This window comes from Pipistrellus hanaki, assembly GCF_964339955.1.
Source record: "Pipistrellus hanaki genome assembly, chromosome: 20".
In the NCBI taxonomy this organism is placed as follows: Eukaryota; Metazoa; Chordata; class Mammalia; order Chiroptera; family Vespertilionidae; genus Pipistrellus; species Pipistrellus hanaki.
Window position 1 is genome coordinate 9,459,334 of NC_140522.1, and position 22,533 is coordinate 9,481,866.

General features: G+C 45.6%; 1 protein-coding gene across 1 annotated transcript in view; it reads left to right on the forward strand.

Annotated features, from left to right (window-relative positions):
- WDR64 (WD repeat domain 64) overlaps window positions 1-22,533 on the forward strand; it is a gene marked incomplete at both ends in the record, with an annotated part of 43,611 nt that overhangs the window by 4,274 nt on the left and 16,804 nt on the right. Inside the window, 15 exons of the mRNA XM_084868866.1 lie at window positions 128-231; window positions 492-521; window positions 2,383-2,493; window positions 3,502-3,716; window positions 5,877-6,011; window positions 6,958-7,037; window positions 9,081-9,220; window positions 9,424-9,550; window positions 12,774-12,922; window positions 13,679-13,802; window positions 16,550-16,725; window positions 18,332-18,508; window positions 18,950-19,080; window positions 20,614-20,715; window positions 22,269-22,338. Coding sequence (XP_084724992.1) covers window positions 128-231; window positions 492-521; window positions 2,383-2,493; window positions 3,502-3,716; window positions 5,877-6,011; window positions 6,958-7,037; window positions 9,081-9,220; window positions 9,424-9,550; window positions 12,774-12,922; window positions 13,679-13,802; window positions 16,550-16,725; window positions 18,332-18,508; window positions 18,950-19,080; window positions 20,614-20,715; window positions 22,269-22,338 — 1,871 coding nt within the window. The remainder of the gene's footprint in view (window positions 1-127; window positions 232-491; window positions 522-2,382; window positions 2,494-3,501; window positions 3,717-5,876; window positions 6,012-6,957; window positions 7,038-9,080; window positions 9,221-9,423; window positions 9,551-12,773; window positions 12,923-13,678; window positions 13,803-16,549; window positions 16,726-18,331; window positions 18,509-18,949; window positions 19,081-20,613; window positions 20,716-22,268; window positions 22,339-22,533) is intronic.

The window sequence follows — 22,533 nt, forward strand, 5'->3', positions numbered from 1 at the left end:
TCTTGGGGGCGGTAGTTCCTCTGGTGAGAATGAGTTGGTTGCTTCCTTTTCTTTCTTAACAAACCTAACAAGTGCCTCTTAGGGTCTTTCCTGCTGGGAGTCGAACTGAATATTGTGCGGTTGACAGGGAGCCGGAGGCGGGATGTGGTGAAGTGCATGGTCAAGATCCCCCAGTTGGATTTGCTCATCGCAGCTTCTCAGAGAGGATTGATCACGGTCTTTAACAACCAGGTAATCTAAGTCTTGGACTCCCCTCCACCCTAGTAACGTGGAAGACCCCGAGAGCTGTCCCCAGGCTCAGAGACAGACACACACAACAGGGAGTTCCACAGAGCTGGGCCCTTCCGAGGGAGGAGAGGCAGAGAGGGCAGCGGTGGGGGGGGAGAGGACAAGCCGATTGGACCGAGGGGAGAGCGGGCTGTTCCGGTCAGCACTCTCACCGGTAACTGTAGCGCCAACCGGGCTTCTGTATTCTCTCCCTTTGTTTACAGATGCGAGTGCAGAACAGCACCACGGTCACAGTAAGTGCATTTTACAAATTCCTCCTAAGTCACATGTAGGCCGAGGAGGACGGTGTCTCCATCACTGATCATGAGCCGAGCAACATGCTCGGAGGAAAAGATGTTTCACAGTCTGTGCGTTCAGCTGTACGGACGACAGCTGAACCTTGGGCAGCAGCAAAGGGCACCCAGATGCCACTTGGCATGGTGAAATGGGTTTCCCAGAACTGATTGGAAACTGATCACCCCCGGGAACTTCCATTTAAAGCTTCACCCACTACTCGGGAACGTAAACAATGGACACAGCCCACACTGTGAGAAACAGCCAAAAGGAGTAATTTTAAAACATTGTTTTTAGAACTTGAAAATGGCATAAGCATTCGAGTGCACTGTTGGAATTTCTTCAATGCGTGTTGCTAATTGGAAAGCAACCCAGCGGCAGGCATAAAGCTGGAGCAGTTTGCTCCCGGCATCCCAGCATGCCTTTGGGAGTTGGGGGGGAGGGGGGGTAGGGCGAGATGCTTGGCTAGCCTACCTGCTGGCACCCAGGGCACTGAACTACAAAGGAGGTGCCAGGCCAGGGAGGGGGGGGAGAGTCCAGTTTCTCTCCAGACCTCTACGCCTTTCTCTCTCTCTCTCTCTCTCTCTCTCTCTCTCTCTCTCTCTCTCTCAAAATATATTTTTACTAGTGACCCGGTGCATGAAATTCGTGCACATTAAAAAGGGATTAATTAGCAGAAATAATTTAATGTTGCTATTTGCCCTTTCTCTATAATAGAAGTGTCAGAGATGAAAGAAAATTAGTAAAATTTATATGAAAACCTTCCTCCTGTCAAAGTCTGGGTCTCACCACAGGCCCAAGAGAGTCAAGTCCCCGCCCACCCACGTGCACCTCAAAATCACGTGAGACCCAGACCCGGCCATCCCCTCCCCCCCTAATTGGGCTAGATCCAGGCCGGGCCAGTCCCACCCTTGTGAAGCCCTGCCGGGAAGGGGGCGTAGCCTCAGGTCCCCTGGCCGGGTGCCAGGATGGGGGGCATGGCCTGAGGTCCCCATCAAGCCCCACCAGCAGGGGGGTGCAGCCTCGGGTCCCTGTCAAGCCCCCTTAGGTGGGGCGTGGCCTGAGTTCCCCTGTCAACCCAGCCAGGCAGGGGTTGCAGCCTCAGGTCCCCTGGCCCGGGGCTGGGGCGGGGGGTGTGGCCTAAGGTCCCCTGTCAAGCCCCACAGGAGCAGGAGAGGGGTAGCCTCAGGTCCCTGCTGATTGCTTGTTAAGGCTCCTTATGGGAACTTGGCCTCACTGTGGGTACAGCCATCTTTGTGACGGAGTGATGGTCAATTAGCATATTCCCTCTTTATCAGATAGGATTGAATTCAGAGAGCAAGGGAGAAGGAGAGGGAGAAAGAGAGAAACATCAATGATGAGAGAGAATCATTGATCGGCTGCCTACTACACGCCCCACAGTGACCTCCTAGTTTATAGTTGATGTTCAACCACTGAGCCACTCTGATCGGGCAATAAGCAGATATTTTTTTTTTTTTTTAATTTAAGCATGGCTGCAGGGCCAGGGGCCTGGATTAAGCGGGTCTCAGATGTGTGTCCCTGTTCTCGCCTGCATGACCAGGGCACACAGGTGATGGCTCTGCCCGCCGCTATGTGCTTCCAGAGCTGTTGCCCACGGCTGCTGCTCAGAAACTCTGGAAGGTGAGGGGGGAGAAGGTGACTCCCCTCCTCATGACATCCCAGAGGAGACATTGGGGGGCTCCTCTGCGAATAAGGGGGCCAAACAGGGCTCTCCATGCCCCTCACCTGTCTGTCAGTCACCGTCACATTGCCAGGACGAGCACCGCATACACCCCCTCCACTGCCGTGCTCTCCTCCCAGGACACCTCCTGGATCACGGGCTGTGACTACCTCTCTCAGCTGAAGCGAATCGTCGCCACCACGGAAAGGACCATCATTGTCTGGGATTATAAAGCCCAAGGGAGCAGCCAGGTACCGAACCAAGAGAAATACTCCAAGAAATGAGATTGTCTCTTTTCCTGCCGGGAGGATACGGGCACCACCTCTGTCTATGGAAGACCAGTTTCCTTATATGTAAAATGAAGGGATTTGACTCACTAGTTGATTTCAGCATTAACGCTACTATTAATATTTTGCACTTAGTGTGTATTTAATGTGGGGGGTATTGAGTTTTGTTATTAGTTGTGTTTGTTGTTTTTAAAATGTATCTTTTTAATAGATTTTAGAGGGAGGAAGGGAGAGGGAGAGATAGCAACATCAATGATGAGAGAGAAGCATTGATTGGCTGCCTCCTGCACCCCCCCCCCTCAATTGGGGGTGGAGCCCGCAACCCAGGCATGTGCCCTTGACCAGAATCGAGTTTGGGATCCTTGAGTCCACAGACTGAGGCTCTGTCCACTGAGCCATACTGGCTAGGGCCAGAAGTAAAACTTTTATCAAACAATACAAACAGCCCTAACTGGTTTGGCTCAGCGGATAGAGCGTCGGCCTGCAGACTGGAGGATCCCAGGTTCGATTCTGGTCAAGGGCATGTGCCTTGGTTGCAGGCACATGACCAGTGAGTGGTGTGTGGGAGACAGCTGATTGATGTTTCTCTCTCATTGATGTTTCTAACTCTCTGTCCGTCTCCCTTCCTCTCTGTAAAAAATCAGTAAAATATATATATTTAAAAACAATACAGACAGCCCAGCTGGTGTGGCTCAGTGGTTGAGCATTGACCCATGAACCAGGAGTTCACGGTTCAATTCCTGGTCAGGGCACATGCCTGGGCTGAGGACTTGATTCCCAGTAGAAGGGGGCGTGCAGGAGGCAGCTGATCAATGACTCTCATCATTGATGTTTCTCTCACCCTCTCCCTTCCTCTCTGAAATCGATAAAAATTAAAAAAAATATTTAAAACAATAGGGACAGTATTTAGATTCCATATTTAGATATTTGGAGCAATGTAATAACTTACGAAAAGTGCCCTTCTGTTCCCAGGAAAACTACTTCGTCATAAAGCCGATGGACCACTGCCTCCTGTGCGTGTGCGTGGTGCCCCTGTCCGACCAGCTCTGCCGAGATGACATCCTGCTGGGGGACGACGGCGGGTTTGTGAACAAATTCACTGTGAATACGGAAGACTTCGGGCTAAAGCAGACAAAGACCAAAAAGAAATTACAAAGTCAGGTCTTAGACTCCAAGGACTTCAAAAGGTCAGTGCATCACACGGGCGGTCCAACTGTTTTAGTATAGACATTGTTCAAGTATTTATGTTGTTAAGCCCTAACTCACTTGGCTCAACGGATAGGGCAATGGCCTTCAGACCAAAGGGTCCCGGGTTCAATTCTGGCCAAGGGCACGTACCTTGGTTGCAGGCTCCTTCCTGGCCCAGGCCCTGGTCGGGGCGTGTACTAGAGGCAACCAGTCGATGTGTTTCTCTCACATTGATGTTTCTCTCTGTCTTTCCCTCTCTCTTCCACTCTCCCTAAAAAAAAAAATAATAATAATAAGTGGAAAAATATCCTCAGATGAGGGTTAACAAAAAAACAGAAAAAAAAAAAATACACAATAAGAACGAAAGTATTTATGTAATCAACAGGATGTGTCAGACCATGGGGTAAAGATCTGAAACATCAAACTGAACAAGGAATGCCTCATACCTCAAGGGACTTCCAGTACTAAGGGAAGACAGAAAAGTAGCCACTGAAGTTCCTGTGCTAAGTGTTATTGACAATTAAAATCTATAGGCATCTAAAAAAAATCTATAGGCATCTAAATAAAAAGTTAAATAAAAGTTAAATTATGGAAAGCTATAAAAGATCTGTGTAACTATTTCCTAGCATTTGAATATGGTTATAAAATTCAAAGAAAAAAATCTGACTCTACACAGAATAAAACATGTGGGCCTCAAGAGATAACCTATGTAAAGTAAATAAACTGGAATAAGTATGTATAACAAATATGACAGACGATAGGTTAATACTCTTGTTTAGGTCTTAGAATTCAATTTAAAAAAACAATTCCCCCAGAGAAAAAATGGGCAAAAACCATGAACAGGTAATTCGCACACATGCATACACGGTACATATAGTCAAGACACATTTCCCAGTGCTCAGCAGGCAAAAATGCTACCGACAGTTATCTCCGATTGATAAGGTCCTGAGTGACTTTCATTGTCTTCTTCAGAACTGTAGTGCCCCTGAAGATTTCACAGTAAAGCATAGTATATTTCTCTTATTAGCAGAAAAACACATTTTATACTAAATGTGTCCTCTCCATCAACAAAATCCCACTTCAAATTGGATATGATTCCTCTCTTATAAAATTGGAAAAGATTAAACATGAGGAAGATGCTGTGAGATGGGCACACTCCCCGACTCCTGGGGCTCGTGGCTCTGAGCTGGATGCCTTTGTGGAAAACACTTGGGCAGAGGCATCGAGTGCCTTCTTTCATAAACATTTATGTGTTGGGACTTGGGGTCCCTATGTGTTAAAATATGAACCTATCACAGTGTTAACTTCTTTAAAATATATTTATGTTTTTATTGGTTTCAAAGAGAAGAAGGAAGAGGGAGAGAGAGAGAGAGAAAGAAACATCAATGATGAGAGAGAATCGTCAATCAGCTTCCTCCTGCATGCCTTCTGCTGGGGATCAAGCCACATCCTGGGCATGTCCCCTGACCTGGAATTTAACCATGACCTCCTGGTTCACTGCTGAGCCATGCTGACTGGGCACAATATCCCTCCCTCCCTCCCTCCCTCCCTCCCTCCCTTCCTTCCTTCCTTTCTTTTTATTAATATGGAACGCTTCACAATTTTGCATGTCATCCTTGTGCAGGGACCATGCTAATCTTCTCTTTATCATTCCAATTTTAGTATTTGTGCTGCTGAAGCGAGCACCACAGTGTCATTTCTAATAGTAAAATATCCAGTGTCTAACAATAGGGGAATTATTGACTTAAACATCAATAGCCATTAGAAAATATAAAAATGAATAGACTCAAAGAAGATATAAAACAATATGAAACACAGCTCTTCATTTAGATTATTAGAATTTTTTTCAGTAAAGAATATAGTACCAATATTGGACTGAAATTCTTCTATGTTATTTTTTAAATTCTGAATTTATAGCTCAAAATGTGATGATGATCTTTTATTTTCCCATTGTAAACTATTTAGGTTATGAAATTTTAATTAAATAATTAAAAGTAGTGTAATGCATAGGGCTGTATTATATATGCAGGCTTTACTCCAGTTCAGAATTGCAGTTTGATTAAAGTCAAGTTGAAATGACAGATAGACACTCAACATGATGTGTTTGTGTGTCTAACATCATCCCTCCCTTTTTTTTTTTTCCTCCTTTTAATTCCCAGTGTTAAAAGGAAGCTACATAATGACTGGGTTATGAAAATTAGATTTATTACAACCCTAAATTGCTTTGGATCCTGCTCCTTAGACAGTGTTCATTCATTAGTTTTGGAATCCTTGAAGCGACTTGAGGATAATGCGTAAGTATAATAGTTTATGTACATGAATATTCTATAACTTTCAGGGTTTGTTTTTTTTTTCTTTTTTCCCAACGATAAGAGGAAGTTTACTTAGAGACTTACAGAGATAGAAAGCAGTGAGCAGCCAGCTGGGCTGCGTGGGCTCAGGAAACAAGTGACAGAGGCAGAGGAAGGGCCCTGGAGCTTAGGAGGGAGGGAGGCAAAGGTAATGCCCTAAAAGAGGAGAAAGGGTGTGCTCACCTCAGGCTTTTTGTTTTATTTTTATTTATTTATTTTTAAAATATATTTTATTGATTTTTTTACAGAAAGGAAGGGAGAGAAATAGAGAGCTAGAAACGTCGATGAGAGAGAAACATCGACCAGCTGCCTCCTGCACGCCCCTCACCGGGGATATGCCCGCAACGAATGTACATGCCCTTGACCGGAATCGAACCAGGGACCTTCCAGTCCGCAGACCAACGCTCTATCCACCGAGCCTAACCGGTCTCGGCCTCAGGCTTTTTATAATTGACTAGAGGCCCGATGCATGAAGATTTGTGCACCAGTGGGGTCCCTTGGCCGACCTGCGGGGATCGGCTGAAACCAGGGGAATGTAGTAGTGTGCGAAGCAGCAGGTGGCTGGAGCGGAGCCCAAGCCAGGGCCCGGCGGGCATCATCCCGGCCCTGCTGCGCCTGCCGCTGCCGTAGGCTCACTGCCACTCCGCCTGTCACAGGGCAATACCCGAACACCCATGACTGAGAAGTGGCTGCAGGCTCGTGCCCAGTCAGTCCCGACGCTGGTCCCAATCCTGGTTCCCCTCTGGATGGGAGAGGGGCGCGCGGCGGGAGTGTCCACGGGAGAGGCCTCTTCGGCCGCCATAGCTGCCTCATTGAACATAATCTACTTAGATTAGAATTAGCTTCACTCAGGAAAACCCAAGCTTGACATCTGATTTGTGTTTCCCAGGCCTGTCAGAGAGTTTTCCATGCCAAGAGGAGCGAACACTTTCTGCTACTGTATAAAAGCCAATGTCATCGTCACCGGAGGTGAGAGAACAGTCCGCGGTGCACAGAGATTTTCTATGTTGCAAACTGTGCTCTCCTTCATGAGCAGTCATAGGATTTTCATAAAGCTGTTTCACGTTACTGCTGGAAAAACCTTTTAGAGAATTTAAACGTGTATGCAAAGTCAAAACTGTCTGCCTTTTGTTGGTTATCTGAGGATATTTTCCCTGACTTTTTTTTTTAGAGAGAATGGAAAGGAGAGGGAAAGACAGAGAGAGAGAAACATGGATGTGAGAGATACACATCGACCGGTTGCCTCCCATACTCATCCTGACCAGGGCCAGGGATCGAGCCTCCAACTGAGCTACAGGCCCTTGACTGGAATCGAACCCAGGACCCTTCAGTCCATGGGCTGACACTGAGCCATACTAACTTGGTCTTTTTTTTTTTTTTTTGGTGGCTTCTGGATTCTATGAAGACCTTCCATAGCCCAACAATATGTGAAAGAAATCCCTCTGTGTTTCAATATTATTTTTTATTGTTTCATTTTACATTTTTAACTTTAGAGCTTTAGTGGGTCTAGAACTTATTTCACTGTGTGAGAGCATGTGTTCTTAGCCCGGGGCCCAGGTGTGGCTTTCAGGAGTCCTGTAGCCCCTGAAGCTGAGTCCACTTGTGTGTCTGGGTACATTTTTCTGGAGAGAAAATTCAGAATTTTATCAAATCATCAAAAGGGGTCCATGACCAAAAAGTCAAGAGTCCTGGTGGTTCAGAGTTAACAGAGAGGAAGGCCATGGATATAGCCTTTTTTTAAAAATATATTTTATTGATTTTTTTACAGAGAGAAAGGAAGAGAAATAGAGAGCTAGAAACATCAGTGAGAGAGAAACATACACCAGCTGCCTCCTGCACATCCCCCACTGGGGATGTGCCCGCGACCAATGTACATGCCCTTGACCGGAATCGAACCTGGGACCTCTCAATCCTCAGACTGATGCTCTATCCACTGAGCCAAACCGGTTTTGTAATGGATATAGCCTTTAAAAATGCCAGCACCTAAGGGCTAAGTAGGTAGAAGATGGGAACCAGGTTAACTGCTGAAGTAAGGGCCAGGATGATGATATAGGAAGCTGGGAAAGGTGGAGGACGGACAGGAATATTCTTTGGGCCTCAGACTGCTCATCTGTGATGCTGGGGTCCTAATTCAGCCTGGACTCTGGGGTCCAATAGTTTAGGAACAAGTCCCGGCTCCCTTACTAGCAGGTTGTATGACCTTGGGCAGGTGATTTAACTTATTTAAGTTTCATTCTCATCTGTAAGGTGAAGTTGATAACAGGACCTACTCATCAGGTGTGGCTCAGTAGTTGAACATTGACCTATGAACCAGAAGGTCATGGTTCTTCAATTCTCAGTCAGGGCGCATGCCCAGGTTGCAGACTTGATCCCCAGTGTGGGGCGTGCAGGAGGCAGCTGATCCACGATCATCTCTCATCGTTGATGTTTCCCTGTCTCTCTTCCTCTCCCTTCCGCTCTGAAATCGATACATTTTTTTATTTTATTTTTTTGTTAAACCTCAACTGAGAAATTTTTTCTCCACTGATTTTTGGGGAGAGTAGAAGAGAGAGCGAAAGACAGAGAGAAATATTGTTCAATGTGAGAGAAACACATTGATTGGTTGCCTCCTGAACATGCCCGGACCAGGGCTCCATCCAGGGAGGAGCCTGCAACCAAGGTACATGCCCTTGACTGGAATTGAACTTGAACCTGGGACCCTTTGGTTCACAGGCTGACACTTTATCCACTGAGCTGAACTGGCTAGGGCAATATGCAATATATATATATATATATATATATATATATATATATATATATATATATGTGTGTGTGTGTGTGTGTGTGTGTGTGTGTGTGTGTGTTTCTTATTTTTTTTTAATTCAACTCATATATATGTATATTTCTTATTTTTTTAATTTAACTCATAGAACCAGAGAGCAGAAAGGTGGTTCCAGGGGCTGGGGGTGGAGAAAATGGGGAGACACCAACTTTACCCCTGAGAAAATAAGCAGCCGTTGCACGTGTTTCCAGGAGATGACAAGGTGCTCCGGCTGTGGCACCCCAACATCAGCACCAAGCCCGTGGGGAAGCTCGTGGGGCACATGTTCAGCATCACTGAGATCGTCACCAACGAGAAGGACCAGCTGGTCATCAGCCTCTCCTCGGCCAAGGTGACACAGCTCAACACCGAAACGAAAGAAGCTTTCCCCCCGCCCCCTTCCCCCTTAAAATCAACTACTGGGCAATCCAGAATCCAACTATTGTCTGCCTAACATAGCAGACAGTCACTGAGAAAGATTATACTCTAAGTATGAACAGCTGTGTGTGGGGAAGGCCGAGGTCACAGTGGTGAGCTGTGGCTCTCCTCCCCCAGGTGTTCCGGGTGTGGGACATACAGACTCTGTCCCTGCTGCAAGTCTTCCATGACAGCCAGGGCGGCCCCGGAGACATGCAGATCTACTCCATGATCTATGACGCCAACCACGGCATGCTCATCGCGGGTAAGTGCCCCCACTAATGGCAAACGGAGCTCGTACATTCTGACCTCTAACCTTCTTTCACCAGGACATGGGTACACGCTAGAAGAAAAGCAAAACTAGAGGGGGAATTCATAAACCTTTATTCATCACAGTGGGTATTTAATTCAATTTTATTTCTGCATTCCCATGGCCAGGTGGATAAAATGTGTAACTGTCCTGCATGGCTGGTGTGGCCCAGTGGTTGAGCATTGACCCCATGAACCAAGAGGTCAACGTTTGGATTCCCAGTCTCAGGGCATGTGCCCAGGTTGTGAGCTCAGTCCCCAGTAGGAGGCGTGCAGGAGGCAGCCAACCGATGTTTCTTTCTCTTCGATGTTTATATCTTTTCCTTTCCCTTCCTCTCTCTCTAAAACTCAATAAAAATATTATTTTTTAAAATGTGTAACTGCCCTCTAGAAAGATGTGACAGTGTGGGTTAAGCAGAAACGTGGGGTGTTTATCCTGTTGCTCAGACAAGGTCAGTTCACCTCTGTTTTGACTCTTGGGAACAGGAATATGGTCCATTTTATTTATCTATGGTTTGATAGTTAAAGGAAGTATTTTTATTTTTTAAATCGTCAGCCTGAGAATTTTTTTCCCATTAATTTTTAGAGAGTGTGGAAGGGAGAAGGAGAGACAGAGAGAGAGAGAAACATCAATGTGAGAGAGACACATTGATTGGCTGCCTCCCAGATCAAGCCAGCAACCGAGGCACATGCCCTTGATCGGAATTGAACCTGGGACCCTTCAGTCTGAGAGCCAATGCTCTATCCACTGAGCCAAACCAGCGAAGGCAGGAATATGGTCCATTTTAGAGCAGATGCACCACTTTCCTTAGGCATTTTGGCCCTGGGTGTTCTGATAATGACACAGTAGTTACACAGTAATAAGGGTGCTGTCCCTCCTTCCTACCTGCCTTTGCTTCTAGACAAAGAACAGCAGAGAGAGAGAAAAGAGGCCCAAGTGACAGATGCCAAGAGGTGATGCCAACAGATTCTGTGCCTTCTTTTTCTCGTTGCCTATTCAAACACATGCTTACTACAGAGGCACTCACAGCTGAGCACTGTTCACACGCGTACCCGCAGGCTTTGGGAGAAACATGAACCATATTAACAATCTAACTTCCTTCTGGAACACCAACCCAGAATGCATTTCTAAGCAGTTTCCCAGTGACCACCTGCTCTGTCTTCCCCTGGGATTAATTAGGGCGAGAAGCTCCAAGTGTTTGACTGGCTGGTTACCATAGTCCTCCTAGTTCCATCTGGAGGATTTGGATTGAAAAACAGTCATCACAGTCCTTTACCCATGAGTAGGTTTTATCTTAAAATGTGAACACCTGAGGAAAGGGCTTAGTAACTCGAAACTCCTGCTGGACTGTTTCATAAAGTTGAGATTTCTTGGGAGAGACTTCAGAAACTCAATGCAAAGGGGAAAATCCACATTAAAAATAATAATAAAATTTAAAAAAAAACAGGGGAAAGAGGATTTATCTTTGTTTGAACTATGGGATGCTTTGGAGTTCCTATTTATATTCCAAGACATTATACTCAACTAGGATGCATGGCTCATTGATTCTGACAGTTGAATCATACTCGCAGAGCAGCCTGTTACAGTAAAACCAACCCAGACTCCCTTAGGAGAAGGAAAGTAAGAAGTACCTGGTCTCCATGTACCGCTGCGGTGATTTGGAAAATAATCTTATTTAATAGTAATGTTGCAAGCGCTGGCTTGCGATCATTCTCATTGGTTCCATTTAATAGGGCCATGATTCAGATAAAGAGCTTCACAAATAAAAAGAGACTAAAGGAGTTCATCACTGCCAAACCAGAATTTATATGAATTGCTGAAGGGGGTTATTTTGGAAGAGGAAGAAGATAAAGATAAAAATTATAAACAACAAATACGTAACTATCAACAAGTGAAACTAAAAACCAAGGGAATTAAAAAAATCTAATGAACAATATTAAGTGGTGAATATAATAGAATCAGAGGTATGGAAGGGGAGTGAACTGATGATTCTCAGAGAAAGGGGGAGTGGGGGGTGTGGGAAGAGACTGAACAAAAACTGTGCACCTATGGATGAGGACAATGGGCTGTGGGGAAAGGGCAGAGGGTGGGGTGGGAACTTGGTGGAGGGGCGCAATTGAGGGGGGGGGGGAAGAGGAACACATTTGTAATAATCTGAACAATAAAGATTTATTTAAAAAATAAATAAAATAATAAGGCCATGATTACAGTGGGTGGGAGGGTTTTCTTTTTCTTTTTTATCATCCGTTGGTTGAAAAGGGCTCTCTGACAGTCAGTTCCAGTCACTAACCGGCAGCTCACCTGCCATTCCCATCTCCATTCCTTCTCCACATCAGACGAAGGGGCCCTCTGAGGAGGAAAACAGAAAACACTGAAAAAAGGGTATCAGGAGACCCAATGGCCTGCACCTGAAAATCAGTGCGGCCCAAAATGGATGTTCCTCTCTCGATCAATCACATTTGCTTTATTTATCAACATTGTTTTAGGGTAAATGAATGCATTTCCCCCTCATTAGAGTTCCTGTGCATTGATATTACTAGTCTCACTGATCGGCTGTTTTCAAACACAACCGGTTGGATAAAATCCTTTGTGGTTCAAATTTTCTAATATTGCCCTAGCCGGTTTGGCTCAGTGGATAGAGCATTGGCCTGCAGACCAAAGCGTCCTGGGTTCAATTCCAGTCAAGGGCACTTATTTTTTTTTTTTTAAATATATTTTATTGATTTTGTACAGAGAGAAAGGGAGAGAGATACAGAGTTAGAAACATCGATGAGAGAGAGTCATCGATCAGCTGCCTCTTGCACACCCCCTACTGGGGATATGCCCGCAACCAAGGTACATGCCCTTGACCGGAATCGAACCCGAGACCCTTCAGTCCCCAAGCCGACACTCTATCCATTGAGCCAAACCGGTCCCGGCAAGGGCACTTATTTTTAAGGTTGCAGGCTCCTCCCCGGCCCAGACCCTGGTCAGGGCTTGTGCAGGAGGCAACCAATCAATGTGTTTCTCTCACATGGATGATTCTCTCTGTCTTTCCCTCTCTCTCCCACTCTCTCTAAAAATCAATGGAAAAAATATCCTCAGGTAAGGACTAGTAATAACAAAAATAACTTCTATTAGTGGCTCGAAAATAGCTCTCTCTTATTGAGTATTTATGAGACTCTTACTTTTTCCCCAGGATCTACTGTTATTGACATGTACCCTTTGACTAGGATGATACAAGATACAAAACAGGTTCCTCACACGCATGAGCGAGAAATCAATGTCATGCTTCACAACAAATACTTCCACCAAGTGCTTACCATCTGCTCCGAGTCCATCATTAAGGTGAGTGCATGTTGCCTCTGCAGAAAGGAAAAGGCACAGCAGGTGGAGTTTTTCTTCTTCCTGGTAGGTCTTTGGCTGATGAAGTAAATGCAGTTTCACATGTGAGGATGCCCTACATTTGATGTATTTTTAAGCTTTCACAAACACATGAAAAACAAGCCTTTTAAGCCAGCTCAGACTGCTTGGTATAAAGTGACAGGCTCCATTAAATAAATAAAGCTAGTTGTTGCTATCAGAATAGGAATTTTGCCCGCTGGCTTGTGTGGCTCAGTGGTTGAGCATTGACCTATGAGCCAGGAGGTCATGGCTCCATTCCCACAGAGGGCACGTGCCCAGGTTGCGGGCTCAATCCCCAGAGAATCAATGCTTACAATAGCCAAGGACTACTTCCTGGACAGTCCCTGCCCGTCTCAGCCACCATTTTTTTTTTTTTAAACTCTCACCCGAGGATATTTTTCCCATTGGTTTTTAGAGAGAGTGGAAGGGAGGCAGGGAGAGAGGAGAGAGAGACAGAAAGAGCGGGATTTGAGAAAAACATTCATTGGTTGCCTCCCACACCCACTTCCTTCAGGGCAAGGATTGAGACCTGTAACCCAGTTACTAGTATGTGTCCTTGACTGAGAATCAAACCCGAGACCCTTTGGTGCTAACCACTGACCCAAACTGGCCAGAGCACCAATTTTGAGGCCGTCTTGAATATTGTAAATTTTTTGGTAAGAGCTGAAAGGCATTTGATTTTCTTGTTTTTACCTACAGGTGTGGGAACTGGAGACTGGCCTCCAAATATACCAGATTCTAGACCCTCATGGCTTCAATACCGAGCTGACTTCTGCAGCCATCGATGACAGTGGATATCTTTTTGCCACCGGAGCGTATAACGGTCAGACTCAGATCAGAACGCGGCCTCCCTGCGTTAGTGCTCTGGGAGTTTGCTCTAGAAACACATGAGTCTCAGGGAGGGCATGAGCCAGGCTGGACCACTTAACCATGACAGCGAGATCACAGCGCCTGACCGGAGGGCGATAACTCTTCTCTGATGGACATTCTTGTCCTGAGACTGATGTCCACCGTAACCAGTACTTTCCATTACATTCCGACAGCTGCTTTACAGTCTGCAAAAGTCTTCCCCACATACACTCTTCCTCCATCTTTGGTCGACGTATCTGTGTTGCACTGACTCATTCGGTCCTACTTTGGAGGACCAGCTGCTATGATACACATATTAGGGTCAGTGGTTGTTGAGAATATCTTTAATGAGGGTAGATTTGGGGGCCAGACACAGTAGCCAGCCAGCTTTGTCATAGAACACCTAGAATTCTCCTTTGAACTTGTCTGTCCGTGTGAGCTCCTTGGGGGTAAGTGCCATGTATACAGTGGAGGCTCATGCTGTGCTGTGTTATTTTGTGTGTGTGTGTGTGTGTGTGTGTGTGTGTGTGTGTGTGTGGTTAATATTTTTATTGATTCCAGAGAGGAAGGGAGAGGGAGAGAGAGAGAAACATTAATGATGAGAAAGAATCACTGATTAACTGCCTCCTGCACATCCCACACTGGGGATGGAGCTCACAACCCTGGCATGTACCCTGACCAGGAATCAAACCATGACCTCCTGGTTCATAGGTCCGATGCTCCACTACCAAGCCATGCTGGCTGGGTGGTGCTGTTTTGTTTGATGTCCCTCATGTTGGGGAGCAGGACATGGAACTTCCAGGAACTGGAGCCACAGCCGATTCCCTCTCACCTCATTGTGTTGTAAACTCCCAAGAAAGAACTGCTTTATTTAGATCAGTGTTCAGCAAACCGCGGCTCATGAGCCACATGCAGTTCTTTCGCCCCTTGAGTGTGGCTCTTCCACAAAACACCACAGCCTGGGCGAATCTATTTTGAAGAAGTGGTGTTAGAAGAAGTTTAAGTTTAAAAAATGTGGCTCTCAAAAGAAGTTTCAATCGTTGTACTGTTGATAGTTGGCTCTATTAATTAATAAGTTTGCGGACCACTGATTTAGACCAACCGCATGCACTGCACACAGTACATTTATTCTGGGGACATATGTCCTGGCACGAAAGCCCATTGATGGATGTAAAGGTCTGCTTTTTATTTTATTTTTAAAAACGTATTTTTATTGATTACAGAGAGGAAGAAAGAGGGAGAGAGAGAAACATCAACAATGAGAAACATCGATTGCTGCCTCCTGCACACCCCCTACCTGGGATTGAGCCTGAACCCCAGGCCTGCGCCCTGACTGGGTATCAAACTGTGACCTCCTGCTCAATAGGGCGACGCTCAATCCCAAGCCATGCCAGCTGGGCTAAGAGTTTGCTTTTTAAAAGTGTGAGCAGATAGCAACGCCCATGCAATAAAATTGCCCCTGCTGGGTGGATGCGGTGTGACTGAATGAATGCAGCTGCTCTCTCGTGGGGCAATTCCTCAGGAAGCAGTCCCCTGCTCTTAGCAGCCCTGCACAATGTGAAATTAGTCATAATAGAAATTCTGAGCAATGGACACAGTGTTTATCAGACATAAGCATTAAGCAATTCAATGTGACTGAGATGGCACTATTTTCACACAAGCATAATATTTTATTTCATTAGTTATACAGTCTGGAGGTGTGTGTGTGTGTGTGTGTGTGTGTGTGTGTGTGTGTTAAGTATGGACAGTTAAAAAACTGATATGTGAGGGGCAGCCCATTATATCTAACCCTGAGGTGACCCTGCGATCTTTACTGTTGCAATGATGATCTTTCTATTAATAACAATTGTGGCCTGTCTAGGAGGCTTGGCTCAGTGGTTGAGCGTGGACCTATGAACCAGGAGGCCATGGTTCAATTCCCTGTCAGGGCATATGCCAGGTTTGCAGGCTTCATTTCTAGTAAGGGGTGTGCAGGAGGCAGCCAGTCAATGATTCTCTCTCATCATTGATGTTTCTCTCTCTCTCTCTCTCTCTCTCTCTCTCTCTCTCTCTCTCTCTCTCTCCCCCTTTCCCTTCCTCTCTGAAATCAATAAAAATATTTTAAATAATAATAATAATAATAACTGTGGCATGATATTAGATATAAAAATGGATAGATATCGGGGGTATTTAGCAAACTGGAAAGTCTTGGGAGAATAAAGGCGGAAAAGATCCACTTAAGACAGAAAGCTCAGCTGAAACCGGTTTGGCTCAGTGGATAGAGCTTTGGCCTGCAGACTGAAAGGTCACAGGTTCGATTTCGGTCAAGGGCATGTACCTTGGTTTCGGGCACATCCCCAGTGGGGAGTGTGCAGGAGGCAACTGATGGATGTTTCTCATCGATGTTTCTAACTCTCTATCCCCCTCTCTTCCTCTCTGTAAAAAAATCAATAAAATATATATTTTTTAAAAAGTTAGAAAGTTCAGCCAGGAGAGCTCAAAGAAAACGGTCGCAATTTCAAGACATTGCCTGGTCCTGTTTCGTGTTTGTCAGCCTGTGGCCAGTCAAGGCCCACAGAAACGAATTTTGTGCACAGCAGGGCCGGGGAGACTCACGTTCAGTAGGAAATAGACATAGAATAAATTGTGGGCGGAAAGCTTTCAAGGAGACCCACGTTCTGAGAGACAAGAGCCGAGCTCTCCGCCAGTTCCTTCTCACCCACCGCGTCTCCCTCTGCGCAGGGACCGTTAAGATCTGGGACTTCGGCAGCGGGCAGGAGATGAAGGTGCTGCCGGAGGGCAAGGACTGGAAGGAGGAGGAGCACTGGGTGAAGCGCCTGGCCTTCCTGAAGGTGCAGGAGAAGCACCAGCACCTGCTCCTTGCCCTGGAGCACAGCGGGAAGATCAAGATTATGCAGGTTTGCCATCTGCTGCTGACACCTGTTCCCTCTGCTCCCCTGGGGAAAAGCAGCTGAGTCTGGGCACCATCCCCACTGAACTCCTCTCTTGCCAGCCAGCCAGCCGAGGGTGGCATTTCCCCGCCCACCTTCCTAGGAGGCTGCTAAGTAAGCTTCCCCAGGTCCAAGCAAAAAGCCAGAAAGGCCATGGCTGGATTGGCTCAATGGATGGAGCATTGGCCTGCAGATACAAGGGTCCCGGGTTCGATTCCCGGTCAAGGGCACATACCTCAGTTGCAGGCTCCATCCCCAGTAGGGGCCATACAGGAAGCAACTGGTCAATGATGTTCCTCTCACATCATTGATGCTTCTAACTCTCCCTCTCCCTTCCTCTCTGAAACCAATCAAAAATATTAGAAAAACAAAAAAACAAAAAAAAAAACAACAAGGAGCCAAAAAGAAGAGCTGCTTAGTTCAGCCAGTATGGCCCAATGGTTGTCAACCTATGAACCAGGAGGTCACTGGTTTGTTTTACGGTCAGGGCACATGCCTGGGTTGCAGACTAGTTCCCCACTGTGGGGTGTACAGGAGGCAGCCAATCAGTGATTCTTTCTCATCATTGATGTTTCTATCTCCGTCTCCCTTCCTCTCTGAAATCAATAAAAACATTTTAAAACACACACACACACACACACACACACACACACCAAAAGACAACTTAAAAAGAAATCCAGCACTGATTAAGATGATTGATGGCCTGCTGCTGGAAAAACAGTGATACAATATGCTCTTTCCATAACGATCTATAAGACACCTCCTGTAAGGTGTACAATAGCAAATGAATGGGACAGGAATGTAGTGCATTCCTGGAGTTGGAGCTGGGAGTGGAGTGAAGAAGGAGAGATGCACCAGACCTCTATCCTCCCAGACTCTCAGCTGCATTACACAAACTGCATGACACAGACAGCAAATGCTGCTTCCGTAGTCACCGCAGGCCACTCAGAGGCCATTGCTAATGCATTTTGTGCTGAGGCAGACTCCCCATAAGGTTGAATGTCTTCGAATCAGTCCTTGAGGGCTTGAAATGTAATGTCTCTTTGGCACTTATATTCTTGATTTTATCCTCCTCAACCTCAGAAAAGTGCTTGTGCAAACCGCCCGGTCTTTTCACAAGCCATTACTGTGCTACCCTGTTTTCCCGAAAATAAGACAGTGTCTTATATTAATTTTTTCTCCCAAAGTTGCGCTAGGTCTTATTTTCAGGGTATGTCTTATCTTTCCATGCGCTAGGTCTTATTTTCAGAGGATGTCTTGTTTTCGGGGAAACACGGTAGATTGTCTAGGTGTGGTCTTGGAGCCATGTAATGGGTTATATTTATGTAAGTATGTGTTTATGTATAAATATAAAAACTTTCATAACTAACACCATATTCAGGTTACTAGTTGCTTCTGGAAATGGAAGGAAAAAGAGGAATTCTATTAGGGAGGGGTAGATAGAATTTAAGACTTGACAGAACTGGGTGGCAGAGACATCCTGGTTTATTCTGTTTTTCTCTGCATCCTTACACCAGCTCCAAATAAAACAGTTCATTGAGTTTCTCATGTCCTCACTGGATTTCTATTCAAGGGTAAAGAAAACGACATTTGTCTCGCTGTGGTATGGGAGCTGCCTGACGTCATGCCTTTCCTACGAGATGGCAATCACACCGTGCGCCTGAAAACATTCACTAAAGACAGGAGCGCGCCCCTTCCCTTCCCACATGTTATATTGCTAGCCGAGAAAACCCAGTCGCAGCATGTTCACGTAAGTTTCATTTCTTGGCCTTTTCCCCTTTTATCATGGAACATGATAAACACACACAAAAGCAGAGAAAACAACGCCAGGAACTTCAGAGCGCTATCACTTAATTTCAGCTATCACAGGCGTCATGGAGATGTAATGTGTCATCTGTGTTCCCACGAGTCAAGGGAATATAGTCCATTCCCTCGTAAGAACTTTGCATGACAGATGGTTTTCATGACAGTGGTGATCACATTGTAAGGCATAGACATGTCGAATCATCATGTTGCACACCGGAAACAAATAGAATATCGTATACCAGTTCTACTCCAGCACATTCTCTGAAAAATCATAATAAAAACATTTTAAGTTAGTGATGAGATAGTAAAGTGTACATACAGCATGTGTATCGTGGTTCTATACTGTGTTCACAACAGTCAATGAGTTGGTTTCCTTCCTTTATAGACTCCTGGGGTCAGTACAGAAGTGAACTGCATTGATATATTGCAAGTAGAAGGATTTAATTTGATAGCCATTGGGACCTTAAATGGTATGATCATCTTGTGGAATTTTGTGACATCCACTGTCAAAGAATTGTAAGTTGCATCTTTTTCTTAAACAATATAAGTTGTACTGCAGAAGAGCCAAAGTAACATTCAATGCTAAAACAAATAAATTAACAAAAGCAATAAATAAAAGTAGTAGTTGCTATCAAGGGAGGCATTCTTGGAGTCATGATTATGAGGAAACTATGTTCTAAGTGTCTAAATCCCAGAATCCTCCTATATAATAAAGAGGCAATATGCTAATTGACCATCTCGCCCTCACAAGATGGTGGCACCCACAGCCACAAGATGGCAGCACCCAGTCCCCTCAGCCCATCTTGGGGGTGGCAAGTGCTGAAGTCCCCAGTCCTCTCAGCCCTGCCAGCAGTGAATTTTCATGTGACCGTTACCTTTTTAAAATCCGTACCCAAGGATATGGTTATTTATTTTAGGTCATCTGTTCTCGGGTAGCAGGCCTAAGCCAGCAGGTGGGTATCCCCCAAAGGCCCTAGATTGCGAGAAGACGCAGTCTGGGCTGATGGACCCCACATGTGCATGAATTCTCATGCACCAGGCCTCTAGTATATAATAAAAGGCTAATATGCAAATCGACCGAACAACTAGTCACTAGGATGTGCACTGACCACCAGGAGACCGACACTCAATGCAGGAGCTGCCCCTTGGTGGTCAGCGCACAAGGGGAGCTCTGCTCAGCCAGAAGCCAGGCTCTCTGCAGTCAGACATCCTCTGAGGGCTCCCCGAAACTGCGAGAGGGTGCAGGCAGGCTGAGAGGACCCCACCCCCCAGTGCACGAATCTCGTGCACCATGCCTTTCGTAATATAAATAAGATGAGCCTTAAGTATTTGTGTTCTCAAGTGCTTTGACTTTTACTATTCTCACTCTAGTACATGCTTGCATGTGTTATCTCATCCAAATTCATAACCTCAACAAATACTTAAAATACACACTAAATTTAAACTCTAGCCAAATCCGGTTTGGCTCAGTGGATAGAGCGTCATTCTGCGGACTGAAAGGTCCCAGGTTCGATTCCGGTCAAAGGCATGTACATTGGTTGCAGGCACATCCCCAGTAGGGGGTGTGCAAGAGGCAGCTGGTCGATGTTTCTCTCTCATCGATGTTTCTAGCTCTCTATCTCTCTCCCTTTCTCTCTGTTATAATAAAAATCAAAAAAATATAAAAAAATAAACTCTAGTCAAATCCGGTTTGGCTCAGTGGATAGAGCATCAGTCTGAGGACTGAAAGGTCCCAGGTTTGATTCCAGTCAAGGGCATGTATCTTGGTTGCAGGCACATCCCTAGTGGGGGATGTGCAGGAGGCAGCTGATTGATGTTTCTCTCTCATCAATGTTTGTTTCTCTCTATCCCTCTCCCTTCCTCTCTGTGAAAAATAAATAAATTTTTTTTTTAAAAAGGTATGTTCAAACTCTATACCTCTACATTTTCTCTTCATGTTCGATATCAACATTTTAGGAGTTGATTAGCTCTGTGTGGGATTTGTAATATAAGTCATGTAAGTTACCCAATTCTTTAATGTTTATCATGTACACATATGTTTCTTTCCAGATACAAACCTGAAGATTGCTTCATTGTGAATCCTGAGTTGGATCCCAAACGCTATAGAATTAATGACATCGTGTTCCTCTTCCGTTCCCTTGAATGTGCCAGGTAACTTGGTACTGACTGGTGGAGAATTCCTTTCTGAGTCTTACGTGGGTGACAGAAAAGTGTTCTCCCTATCCCAGCCTTTAGAAAGGAACACTTGAGGGAAGGCACATTGGGTAGACTGCCTGGTTTCAGCTTTCTTCCCTGTCACTGTCTTTTGTAGTAGATGGTCCCGAGGATTCAATTTGATGTGGGAATGTAATTTCCTTCACTCGGTCAGACCCACAGCACCCTTCACGACAGTAGCAAAGAGGAGAAACGCTCACTTGACCACACTTGTAAGCCAAAATCAAACTCTGTAAGCACAGATGTGACGCAGATGGGACTTGCAAGAGCAATAGGACAGGTCAAATGGCAACAGGTCTCATAGGGCCTCCGCCAAAACTGAGCTAACATCATCCATTTCTGGGAGAGCAGGAGATCATTATTTAAATATTGAAGAGAAGGTATTTTTCTCTTTATAGTTGCTTGTGAGGTCTGGTTTTCCATCCATAGGCCATGGTAAACACATCTCTGGAGAGAAGTCAGAAGTTTCTATGCTAGCCTGACCAGTGTGGCTCAGTGGTTGAGCATTGATCTATGAACCAGGAGATCACAGTTTGATTCCCTATCAGGACGCATGCTCAGATTTGGGGCTTGATCCCCAGTAGGGGGCGTGCAGGAAGCAGCCAATCAATGATTCTCATCATTGATGTTTCTCTCTCTCCCTTCCTCTCTGAAATCAATTTAAAAAAAAGAATATATATATATATATATATATTTTTTTTTTCTTCAATGTTTCTATGCTAGTTTTGAGTCACCCAGAGGTGAGCCAGAATATATCCGGTGGGCTTGAAATTCTTATTCTGATAATATTTTGAGGAGTTGTTGTGGATAAGCTTACACCAGATCCCGAGGCGCTGTTCAGCTCATTCTAGCAGTGTCGCAGAGTGGACCGGGCCAGAATCGGACACTGGAGAGCAGAAGTTAGGCAGGCTACTCAGGGCCCCACCCCCACCCCACCCACTCCCACCACTAGAGGCAGTGTCAGAACCCCTGGGACTGCATCCAGCCTTAGGCCTGGAGCAGGGCAGATGTTTCCTTCCCAGACCACACAGCAATGAACCTTCATTCCTGAGGCTCCCCAGCTGTCTCCACCAACACCAGGCAGATGAGCATTTGTGACACAAGATATGGGGTGTGCTTTGTTTTCTTTTTCTTTTTTTTATATTTTATTGGTTTTTTACAGAGAGGAAGAGAGAGGGATAGAGAGTTAAAAACGTCGATGTGAGAGAATCATCCATCAGCTACCTCTTGCACACCCCCTACTGGGGATGTGCCCGCAACAAAGGTACATGCCCTTGATCGGAATCGAACCTGGGACCCTTCAGTCCACAGACCGACGCTCTATCCACTGAGCCAAACCAATTTTGGTGGTGCTTTGTTTTCTACGTAAGGGGCTCAGTATCTACAGAGGATGGAAGGAGGAATGAACTGAAATCAAAGCAGAGAGGAGCACCCGTGAGCATGAAAGAATCCTAACGTTTCCTCTCTGGGCTTCTTCGCTGTTCTTGCAGGATGTCAAGTCAGGATTCCGTGTGCTCTTCTTCCCAGTGTGACTCTAGTAGGGGTCCTCAGAGCAGCAAGGTAAGCAATAAACAGGGAGAGTGTGTCTTACTTATCCACCCAATATTGGTTCAAAAGTCAGGGAGGTTGCATTTGTGTCATTCATTCGATAGAAGGTAAAAGGGCCCTGGCCGGGGTGGCTCAGTTGGTTGGGAGTCGTCCCGCGCACCGAAAGGTTGCCGGTTTGATTCCCAGGTAGGGCACATGCAGGCTGAG